This window comes from Podarcis cretensis (genome assembly GCF_951804945.1).
Source record: "Podarcis cretensis genome assembly, chromosome: 3".
In the NCBI taxonomy this organism is placed as follows: Eukaryota; Metazoa; Chordata; class Lepidosauria; order Squamata; family Lacertidae; genus Podarcis; species Podarcis cretensis.
Genome location: NC_137172.1, coordinates 88,669,830 through 88,682,347, shown reverse-complemented (window position 1 = coordinate 88,682,347; position 12,518 = coordinate 88,669,830). Strand labels below are relative to the sequence as shown.

Here is a 12,518-nt window from a genome sequence, read left to right as displayed (position 1 = left end):
GGTCTTGAAAGGCCTGCTGGGCCCAATGCAGCCACAAGGAGACCCATAACAGGCTGCAGAATATTGAGGGTGCCCGGCCCCCTCCTTGAAAATTTCAGGGGGCCCCCTCAGCCCCTTGCCTGCCTGTTAGTATTAGGTATGTTAATAATATGTTTTTTTTTTTCAAAAGCAGCATGGATAAAAGCCATACAAATATTAGTTCCATAAAGTGCAGAAGTGTCCACCCCAAAGACCCATGGAGTGGTATTCAACTAAGTTTTACTCAGAGGAGATAAACAGGAATTAATGAACTAAACATTACCATTCATTTCAGTGGGTCTGGTTTGAGTAGAACTTAGTTGAATACCACCCATTAGATTTAATAAACATATCTCATCACAAGTTATACCCATACCCTAGTGCTACTGTAAGAGAAGACACCAGTACAAAACCCTCCTGTGGGGAAAAGAACAGAATACTTTAGAATTATTTTTTTCTATAGCACTTAGGATGAAATGAAAACAACTCTTTTCTTAAACATTTGCCATTAAGACATATTCTTGCTCTTCTGGCACTATCAGCTTTCTTAAGATTTGAGAGAGCTGATGCTGAAGCATATTTAGCAACTTATTTTATGCACTTCATATTGGCATCGCTGAAACAGCTGCAAGGATATGTTTGTCAAGGCACTAACTTGTTGCCACCGGGGGTCTTGCTCATTTCCATGAAATGTATTTTCTTTGTAACCTCATGGTAAGAATCAAATTGTTTCAAGTAGACAGGGGTCGCCTCCAGGCTGTTACTGTTTTGTTGGAGGGATTCAGTCACCTACTGGAAATGTAGACTTGTAGATTTAAAGCAGATTCAAGTGCTGCAGTGGAATAAAAAAATAAATTCAACTTCGAAAAAACTCAGACTTTTGTGGTTAGGAAAGTGACAGGGAAAAGCACACACAAAAAACCCCTGTGTTACGACGATTGATAGGAAGAAATATAACCTCTGTGTAAGCAAATCAGGAGCAAATGAGGATGAATGCTCATTACCTTAGAACCACCTTGCAAGCAAATTAGGATGAATACTCAATAAGCAGGTTGTATTGAGAAGCCAAAGTACTTTCTTATATAAATATACTGTATGAACAGCAAAATACTTGCCCAGTGAACCTGTTGCAGAAGTAGGACTACACAACCATGCATGAGATACACACAGAATAATGGATGTGGTGATTGAATGTTCAAAATATTGGGTTGGGCCCAGGTGTTCTGCTATTGTTGGTGGGGAGGGGGAAGGGAAGGTGAGAGATACAGATACAGATACAACAAGAGTTGTTTACACTGCAGTCTTAATTTAGTATAAAACCAGTTTAATTGCCCTGCTTCCCCAAGACACCCTGAAGTGATGGTTTGATGATGGTATGTTTGGATGGTGGCCTTCTCTTTGAGAGGTCCCTCTCACTTCCTCACAGAGCATTGGATAAAAACCTCGGGAGGGATAGCCACATTAGCCTGTTGCATCAACTGGCTCCAGAGCATGTGCCAGGAATGGGGAACTTCTTTCATCTCAAACGCCACATTCCTGCACAAAGAACTTTCCAGGGACTGCATACTAGTTGTGTAGGTGGAGACAAAGACACAAGTGGGCAGATCAATGCTACATTCCAGCCACACACAAGTCACAGGTTTCTACACACACACACACACACACACACACACACACACACACACCTTCTATCAAAGAAAGTAAGAGACGTTATCATAATTCAAGGACACATTCGAGCATGTATGTTTGTCAAACACTCTATTCACATTCCACATTTTTAAAATTACAGCACCTTATGAAATATGCCCTGAAGATTATTTGATATCGATGGTCTGGAAAAGGACCCCAGCAGGGGACCTCGCATTCAATCGGTGTCCTCTTAATGCTACAGGTACTTTTATTTTGTTTTGTTTTTAAATCCAGCATGCATGAGTATTATTAAATAAAAGGGGGTTATAACTACGTATATGAGTATTACGGGGTTGTAGCCAAGTGCATTATAAACAGAGTAGATCTGCTGCAATTAATGAATTTAATTATGTCCATTAATTTCAATAGGTCTGCTTTGAATAAGAGCAGCATTGGATTCAACCCACGTTTTTGAAATAAAAACATAATGTTTCTGTGACTGACTTTTCATTGTTTTCCCCAAACCCTAACTAACCATCTAGATGAAATGTGTTAAGTTGCTATATTACACGCTTAGTAGCCATATATTAAACAGTAATGACTGTAATTGATACAGAATATAGTAGAGGCAGCTTGCTGGAAATTATGGCACCCTCTTTTCAAATTAAAGAATGCTTTAAAGGTCAAGCATTGCAGAAAAAACACGAATGGGTGCTAATTCTTCCTTGCATGAAATTGTATTTGTGTGTGCGTGCCTGAAAAGAATGTGGAATTATTCTGACTGGGCTTCTTTGGCTCTGACTGTTGTTTCTGTTCCATAAATGCCTTTCCTCTCTCTATTCTTTGTGACTCACAGGCACCACTAGCAGACGCTGCTCTCTCAGTCTTCATGGAGTGGCCTTCTGGGAACAACCTAGCTTTGCTAGATGCATATCAAATGAGTACAGACACTTGCAGCATTCAGTAGGTGCAAAGCCAGCTTTAGTACTTGCTCTATTTATTCCTTGCTAAAAACCAAAACATCGGCATTAATGGGATTAACTGTTTGCTCTCCTGTCAGATCTGGTGTTTTAAAGGACAGAAATGCTACTAAGGAGATGGGAAAAAAGATAAAAATTTATCTTCCTCCCACCTTAATTTATTTTCCTCCCACCTTTCTCTCTCTCTCTCTCTCTTTTTTTTACCACCGTCAGAGTTCCTGTAACTGTTAGAACATTGCAGAGTTTCTGGGTTTTTCATTACTCCCTTTATAAAATGTTTATAGGGACTGGAAGGCAAAGAACATATTTAGGTTTATTGGGAAACGTGAAAGTGAATAAATTAGATTTGCTGGAGCTACAGTGCAACATTTTATAACTCATTCAGCACTTTAATGCCATGCTCATAAATCAGTGACACTGATGGATCTTTCTTTGTTCAAATGTTGCTCTTCAGCTGGGCACAACTACGATAGCACAAAATTACCATAGGAGATACACACACACATACACCCCTACCTAAAGCAGTAGCTAGCTTCACATGTTGAAGTGCTGGGTGCTTTCCAAAAGTTAATTAAAAGCCTTATAAAAATAGCATGCAAATTAATTTTCCCTGATTTATAAATGACTATTTGGACTTGTTCCTTGCAAAGGTGGTGTTAGTGCTTGTTGGTGCAAAACAAAAAACAAAAAAATCCATTGCAAGTAAACGTTCCCTTTAAATATCCCTGAAATATATTTTCTTGGCATATTTCTTTTTACCCTTTGTATGTGTACTGTTTCATTAACAGAAAGGTGCCCATCCTGGTATGTGCTGGTCCTTTTCCTCGCCTCCAATGCATGCGCACAACCAGGGGCAGTGGCAGGGATTGGCATCATTGGGCAACTGCCAAAGCCCATTCACCAACAGGAGGGCAGCTGCCAACTTCTGGAGCTCTCTGGCCCTGATGCTGCTCTTCCTTGATGAGTGAGCAAATAAACAGCAACGGGGGGCGGGAGGTGAGGGAGAAAACAGCAGTCTTTCTTTGCTTCACCCTTGTCCTTTGAGCAGCCATGCGAATCAGTAGTGGTCCAGAGGAAGGGGCTTGACTGAGAACAGCTGGCTCAGAAACCCCCTGAAACTTGGAACTGACACTGTACACTGTAGTGTTTTTACTTACAGTATTTTTTGCTCTATAAGGCTCACTTTTTCCCTCCTAAAAAGTAAGGGGAAATGTGTGTGCGTCTTATGGAGTGAATGCAGGCTGCGCAGCTATCCCAGAAGCCAGAACAGCAAGAGGGATTGCTGTTTTCACTGCGTAGCGATCCCTCTTGCTGTTCTGGCTTCTGAGATTCAGAATATTTTATTGTTTTCCTCCTCCAAAAACTGGGTGCGTCTTATAGAGCGAAAAATACAGGTAATTTTACTCCTACGTTTTTGACTACAAAATGTAGACACTTTGCTGTTTCTTGTGAGAGCGTTAACAGATGACAATTTTGCATTTCTCTTCATTCAGTTCCATTGGTGCTGTTCCATTAGTACAGCAAGGACTGTAATGGCATGCTACAGAATGATAGTGGAATTTGGACCATGATGTAGAAACTCCTACAGAAAAGATGCATGGCTATGGAAATTGAAAGCTAGAGGGCCTAGTAGCTACAATATGCCACCATCCCATGCTCTTCAGATGTTTATAGCATCTTTAATATATTGCTCGTCACTACCTCATTCTCTGTCAAGAAATTATGTGTGCTTTGAGTTTCAGCCTTAATCAGATATGCTGTTTCTTAGAAGGAAATGAGGAGCATATTCACCAGCCCTGTGTCAGTTCAGTGGCTGACTAACCTGCAGGAGATGAATGGAGAATTAAATCCCATTTTGAATTCTCTGTGTATTAGGCATTTATCTATTTCCATTTAGGAAGGATTACAGGAGGAGGAGGAGGAGGGTTGTAATTATTAGTAGTAGTAATAATGATGATACATCTTACAGTGTTTGTTTTCATTTTCATCCTACTGCAGCTTTCAAATGCAAAACTGTGGGATTTGTCTTCCGAGGCAATAAACATAGACAGATATTAGGCCTTTTGGGATGTAGCGTTCCCAGCTTCCGGGAACAAGGCCAATTCCACGTGTTCCTCCTTCATTCCTCCCCTAACATGCCACCTTCAGCATGGTTGTTCTGCTTTCTTTAAACCATGGTTTCCAACTATGCCCCAAATGGGAAACTGTGGTTTAATGGTGGATCTTAGATCTTGGTTTGATCCTGCTTTAAGAACCTGCTTAGTAAACCCATCATTAAATTATAGTTCCCCATCCTGCAGGTAGATGTAATGGGGAACCATGGTTCAAAGAGGCCAGGTCCATAGTACCATAAAGAATAATTTGGGGAAAATGAGCAAGGCAATATGGGTGAGGGGAGCACATGGACCTGAGGCTCATTCCTGCCTTAATCAACTATGGCTTAGGATGCCAGGAATGTCGCATGGCCAATTTTGACCTAAAGGTGATACACAATTAGAAAGAAAATGGACATATCTGTGAACTCTAGATAGTCTGGAAGGGCATACAACATTTATCTTCTTGGTTGAAGTTATATCTCAGCCTGACATATTGGGAGCCATGAAGGTAACTCATATTCATTCATATATATATATATATATATATATATATATATATATATATAATGACTTCTGTGCTCCTTCAAGTTCATGCCATAATTTTGCTTTCACTCTTCCCTCACATTCTTGCAAATGCCAAGATGAAATGTAATTTGATCAAAAGAACTCTGAGGTGAATAATGATTTGCTTCAGCTGCAGCTCATTAGAGCTGATTTCAATTTTTTCCAAATTATATTACAAGGGCCGCATATCATCCAGTCTCTCTCTTCCTCAGCGAAATGAGTGTTCTGAAACCGGGAATGAAAGGCTTCCTCTTTCACAATTTATTCCTTCCCCAGACAGTTTATTAAAAAGGAGTCAGCCTAAAGTTATTATTATTATTATTATTATTATTATTATTATTATTATTATTATTTATTTATTTTAAATGGATTTGAATTTGGAACGATGGTCATCCACTCTCTGCAAAGGCTCGTTTATTTTTACCACTAGCTTTTGTTCCAAAACCATCTCCTTTCCACTCCCTATATTGTGCTTAACCAAGGACCAACTTGTAAACTTGCAGTTGGCTAAATTCTCCTCTTAAGAAGCATCTGTAACCCTGTACTCCCCTGGGGAGGGCTGTTGTTTGAACCCATTTTTTGTTTGCAAAAGGTTTCAGGGTCAATCCCTGATTTCACCAGGTAGGGTTCCGAAAGACTACATAAAGACTACCTGGAGAGTCACTGCCAGTAGATTTCATCAATATTGGGCTAGATAAACCAGTGGTCTACCATGTTATACAGAAGCTTCCTGTGTTCTTATGTACTAAGACATTCCTCACCAACTGCTTCTTCTGATCTCTTCTATGTTTTTATGAGTCACTCACAGATACGTGCAAAGGGTAAAGTCTCCGCTGTTCAATACAGTTTTACTCTCTACTGGTGCAACACATAACTACTGGTGCAACACGTACCAGTACTACATGTTTACTACTGCTGGTGCAACCCATAACTACTACAATTGTTCCCTGACTGCACATATATTTTTAGCAGAACCAGACTGCAATCAAAGGATGTACCCCAATTCTTTTATATGAGAAAAGGGAAGAAATAAAAGCCATTTAAATTTTCTTGAAAAGGAGACAATCACAAGTCTTCCTTGTATGCTCTAGAGTGCACCATAGTTTATCTAATTCCAGGAGAGTAACTGCCTTAGGCCTCATCTGCATTATACATTTACTAGCAGTGTCATACTATTTTAAACAGATATGGCTTTTTCCAAAGACTCCTGGGAACTGTAGCTTGTTAAGGGTGCTGAGAGTTGTTAGGAGATCTCTCAAAGAGCTATAATTCTGAGTGGTTTAACAGTCATCCCCCTTTCCCAGGGAATTGTGGTTTTGTGAGGGCAATAGAGGTCGCCTAGCAACTTCTAGCACCCTTAACTACAGTTCCCATGATTCTTTTGAAGAAGCCATAGCTGCTTAAGATGCTATGCTGCTACTCTCAATTTATAATGCAGATGATGCCCATTCTGCTAGAGGAAGCCCATTCAAGGAGGCCTGCTAGCATTTCCTCCCCAAAATCAGTTCTGGATGGTTGGGAGAACCTCCATAACAGTGGGGGCAGGGAAGGGAGATCTTTCCATCTGGCAAGCAAAATGGAACAATCTCCTCAGTGCTATGTTTAATTTCACCCTTTGTTTCCTGTAGCAAAAACAAACAAAAAAACCCCACACAAACCAGTTGTGTTTTCAGGCCTAAAGTAGTTCTTGCTTCAATCAGTTTGTCATGCAGATAAACTACATTGGCTGGAATGACCACTCATCTTATAAAGGCCTCTCTTTTGCTTTCCCTGCATTAATCATAACCAACCATTCATGGGAGACAGGCTCAACATCAATGTAACCTTCATGTATATAAACATCAAGGGAAGTGGGTGGCGCTGTGGGTTAAACCACAGAGCCTATGACTTGCCGATCTGAAGGTTGGCGGTTCGAATCCCCGCGACGTGGTGAGTTCCCGTTGCTCGGTCCCTGCTCCTGCCAACCTAGCAGTTTGAAAGCACGTCAAAGTGCAAGTAGATAAATAGGTACCGCTCCGGCGGGAAGGTAAACAGTGTTTCTGTGTGCTGCTCTGGTTCTCCAGAAGCAGCTTAGTCATGCTGGCCACATGACCCAGAAGCTGTACGCCGGCTCCCTCGGCCAATAAAGTGAGATGAGCGCCGCAACCCCAGAGTTGGTCAAGACTGGACCTAATGGTCAGGGGTCCCTTTACCCTTTACCTATATAAACATCAAGTTAGTCCTTTCCCATCATAAGGACTAGCAAGATTTGTGGCAAGATTTTTTTGTTGGCAAGAGACTAGTGCAACTTAAGCATTCAGCAAGCAGCAGCTTTAGCACATTGACACTTCCATATATTTAAACTCTTAATCTTATTGCTGCCTTTTGCTCTGCCAACAGCTCTTTAACTTAATGCAGGATCCTTGAAGAAATAGCTGCCCAAGCAAAGCATACAAAGTTTTATAAACAGGAAATCACCAAATGAGAAAAAAAATAAGGTGCACATTAAAAGAGGTGAAAAGAAAAGCTACCCCAGGAGCAGTCAGATTGCACGATCATACAAATAATGTAGACAAATTTGTGTAATTTAATTTGGTTAGTGTGGTTCTGACTGCAAGACAGTTGTAGTTGATTTGGAGTGGTTGCTCTAGTGAGAGAAAGGGGGTATGGGGGCCAACTTATGTATGATCTAGAGAAAACTTTTTCTTTACTTCCGTGCAGCCCTAAGGACCTGTTAATTTGGTCAGGAAGCTGTCCTAGAAGAGGGGAGGTTAACCCTCTCTCCTTTCCTCCATCCCCAGATAGACCCAGCAGTTGTTATTAGCTCTGCTGAGGGGGTGGGAATTCAAGGAACTATGCTAAACAGGTGTCCCCCATTTATGTGGGGGTTAAGTGTAAGTGGGAAGCACTCTCTAAAAAGCCTATAAATGCTCGTTTCCCCCTGCTCTCCAGCTCCTGCTCTCCAATCCAGACCAAAATATCTAGAGGTGAAGCACTGGGGCTGGCTGGAGGACACATAGGAAAGCAGTTGTACCAGCTGTTAGGCAGGGAGGCTGCACTTCACAGTCTTTTGGGGGCCTCATTCTGCCCTCATTCACATCTTCTTTGGGCTTCAGGAAGGGCCTCCTCATGAGCCACGGGGACCCTCCAGCTCTCCTCCCACCATTTCCTGGTATGATTATATTTATTTATTTACTTCCTGGCACCACATGTATATGCGGTCATGCACAAGTTGATAGCGTGTAAGTGAGGGGGGGGATCATGAGATCATGTACTCTCTGGGAAGCAGTTCCATTTGAGGAAGCATTGACTCCATCCTCCTCAAGCCGTACCTCCCTGATCAAATTAGCAGGCCCCTGTGGCTGCTTTGAAGCATAGAAAAGGACATCAGATCTCACCTTGGATCAACTGCGTCATGTCTTGTTTGGCCCCAAGACATGAGGGAAACAAGCCACTGTCAACTCATTAAAACACTTAACATCTGATGCAGAACAAAACCTGTTGGGGTTATTTTTATTTTTAGCATGGTTATAAGTTTCACAGAAAATGTGCCAAATTCACAAGTGTTGAATTCTAGCAGCAGCTGGAAAAGAAGAGTTGGGAGCACAACTAAGTGCACCACAGCTTCGCCAGTCCAGCACCTCACATGTCACGTGATGAGGGGGAAGTGGATGTGGCATTGCTAAAATGGCCTTTCAGGCCAAATGGAGAGGCCTAGATGGTCTAATTAGGCCCATGGGATGGAGGATCCCCACCGCTGCTTTGCGTGCCCATTCTGTGTACCAAGGCTACAAATACTTGTCCTGTACATGATTCAGGGAGAGGTGCTTCAAGGAGACTTATGCATAGGGTGTTTGCATCTGTTGTCCACACTTCACATTTATTGTTAAAAAATACTATGCCTCACATGGCATACTCATGGAAAATGCCATGGCAGCAAGTGTGCAATCGTCAAGGCAGTAGCTTGTCCCCTCATGTATGCTGAGTGTTCCGTTATCACAAAAGAGCTAATCCTAATCCTGTGCTGCAGCAGTATTTATTTCCAGACTTCATCCTGCAATAGAAGACTTTATTTTTTTTTTAATAATTTTTATTAACTGGCCAATCACATCAAATTAAATCACATCATATAAATTCCAAATTACAAAGCCAAATTTTTAAATTTTGTTGGGGGAACCCATACTTCAAGATCCAAAGGGGAATTCAGATCATCTTCTTATTACTGCGTTAATGTCCAAATCAGTCCCAATCAGTCCAAACAAAGTTCATAATTCTATCCAGTCTTATCTTGGTGTTGCCACATCATATCTTGTTCGTATAATTTCTCTTTTTCCTTTACGATCTCTTCTGTTAGTCTCCTTAAGCCGATAGCAAGTGTAATAATCCTGTGTGGATTTCCCGTTCCTCCACTAAGTCCAGATGGTTTCCATATATCTCCTTCGTAGATAACATCACTTTATCCATCGTAAATTTTGGCATTTGTCGCTCTTAAGTCCCACCGAGGAGTTGATTCACGATATGTAAACAACTCTATTTCTCTCTTTCTCCTCCCAGACCCAAGAGCTCCCACAATGCCTCACAAAATGGCGAACGGCATTTTTTCCTGACTGCGTCACTCCAAAACTCTTAGCTTTCCAGCTTCATCTTGAAACATTGCTTTGGATCGAAAGTTTATCTCCACACATCCTTAAATCCACAGCTTAAGTCCTTAATTTCTGACTCATTAGGGGAGGGGGATTCTTGTTAAATCACATAAAAAGGTAGAGGCAGGTTTTTTCCCCCCCTCCCCCCCTCAGTCATTACCGTATCTTGATGTTCTTCTCGTATTTTATTGTTGTCTTGTTATCAGAGATCTCTTCTGTCAGCAGTATTTACTCCCCTTTTTCCTTGATGTATGTGCAATTAATCATGTCCAAATTATTTCTTTTAAAGATCATTGCAACCAGCGGCGCGAATCGGGGACAGCGTCGAGGAGTGCCGATAATCCCACAGGAGGGCTTTGTGCCTAGTGCCCCCACCCCCACAAATTCGGGGGTGGTATAGGGCACAGCAGGCAAGGGCCGTCCCCCCCATAATCCTGGGGGGGTTAAGGAGGCTAATTACCCCCATCATAGCCTCCAAATTACCTCATGTGGGTCGGAGAGATGTTATTGTCAGCCATCTTACGATGCGCCACCTAGTGGCCCCCCCTGCAATAGAAGACTTTAGAGGTCAAAAGTTAGCACCCGTGTACTAATGTTGTATGTAATGAAAGGGACATAAAGAGATCCAGGAGTGGAAGGAAATGGAGAGAGTTCATCCTCTGGCCTTTAAAAAGTTCACACCAAGGCATTTTTTTGCAGTGAAAAATTCTGCATAAATATAACTGCTTTATACTTCTCCCCCCCCCCATCTTTCCTTTGAAAGATGTTCAAGTAAGCCTGCATCAGGAGTTTGAGCATTTCCCAGATATGATATATATACATTGTTCAGTTGTCAGATATTGGCCAGAGGACCAGGAAGTTCAATTTATGCTGTGTTGCTAGGGTAGCCAGTTGTAGAAGGCATGGCTCCTGCGCCTTTAATAGTTGTGTAGAGAGGGCATGTGAGCAGAAGCTGATTGCCATGCATGCTTCACCTGCTGAAATTCCCCCTTATATGGAACTATTAAGCTCATCTTTTTCACCTGGCCACCTTAGCTGTTGCAGAATCCCCAAAACCCAACAGGTTCCTAAATGCCTATCGTTATTCTGCTACAGAAACAGCTTAAACAGCATGTTTTGCATTGAATTCTGATTCCTGTGTATTTTTGAGGCGTTTAGACCACCTTCTGTCTTAAATGCAGGATGATGGTAAGTTTGATTGCACTGTGATATCCTAATTCCCAGCACTAGATTTTGTTTATCTTGCATGACAAAAAAAAGTTGTTTTGAAGTGTATGTTCTTTAGCCTTTTTCAAAAGGTTAATTCTTAAGAACTGTACTTTTATTTAGATGCAGGATGAGTTGAAAGTACATCAGCTGTTCTATGCAGATGGGGGTGGGCGGGCTCAGTGGTGGTTCTTTATCAGAAGCGGCAAGAGGTAAAATGTGGGAAGGGATTATCACAGAAAATGGGGTTTGCAGGGAGTATGGAGCCAACTGCATATTCTAGTTGCCACACATCACAGAGAAATGTTTGGCTACCATTTCCACTGCTGTTAGCATCTTGTCATTTCAAGAGCATGGAGAAATTCAATAGCAAATAAACTTCAGTTACGTGAGGAGTCAAGACATAAAACAAGGCCAATTTCTACGTCTTGCCCTCTGCGGCCAGCACCTCAGCTTTTTCCTGTCACGAAAGGTAGCAATAAGAATTATTTCCTGCGAAACTGAAAGTACATCACCCAAATAACTATGAAAACAAGGAATGCAATAAATTAATCAAGCATCTATGCCATTTTATATTTTGTGGAAAGGAACAATTGGGAAGAAAATCGTTTATCTCCATGCCACAATGCCTTTTATGTAATAGTTCGGGAATTATGATTCTAGTGAATGACTTACGCAACAAGCCATGCATAGCTTTTTAAAACTATCACGTGGATGCTGAAGAGAAGAAATTGCTTGAATTTTGCATTTTTGTGCTTGAAGAAACAACAACCCTGTATTCACCTTGTGTCTTCAGTTCTGTACTCTATTAAGCTTTCTTTTTTTCCCCATACTGATTGTAACAAATAAGTATGGACACAATCCAGACACGTAGACAGGATTACCATAGGCTCAACAGAGTCCTGTTTTTATCCATCCTATATTGCCACCAACACAAAGCCATTGAGGGAATGAGGGCGCATGTGTGTGTCTCAAGCTTTCCCCCTCACTGTTCTTTAAGGAACAATGAACTTGCTCTGAACAGATGAGAAAAGTTTCAGTGGGAATATGGTGCATGTATACAGACTTCCCATTCCCCAATATGGCCTGTAATTCTGCCTGCATGAATATTCCTTTGCTCACATAGGGAGAGTGGCAGGGGAAGGAACTCCTCTACCCACAGGTACTATGCCTCTGGTGAACTGAACATGAACCGATAGAATTTTAATTCTCGGCCGTAATTTGAGAAACACTGCAGCACGACAAATGTAATTCATGTTTGCAAAACAAATATCTGTAGCTAGAAATACCAATATTGAGATGAAAACCAAGTGCCATGACACAGTGTAAAAAAAACAGGGTTCATTTGAAGAATACTTGCTGTTTAAAACACAAAGTCTTTATTCCCTGAATGAGAAGACCCA

At 41.5% G+C, this 12,518-nt stretch overlaps 1 protein-coding gene across 5 annotated transcripts in view; it reads left to right on the top strand.

The window, feature by feature from the left end:
• ADGRB3 (adhesion G protein-coupled receptor B3) overlaps window positions 1-12,518 on the top strand; it is a 458,204-nt gene that overhangs the window by 197,163 nt on the left and 248,523 nt on the right. For all 5 annotated transcript variants that reach the window (XM_079970372.1, XM_079970373.1, XM_079970371.1 and 2 more), the window contains 2 exons: window positions 1,808-1,909; window positions 2,504-2,610. In XM_079970372.1, the coding sequence (XP_079826498.1) occupies window positions 1,808-1,909; window positions 2,504-2,610 (209 nt within the window). The remainder of the gene's footprint in view (window positions 1-1,807; window positions 1,910-2,503; window positions 2,611-12,518) is intronic.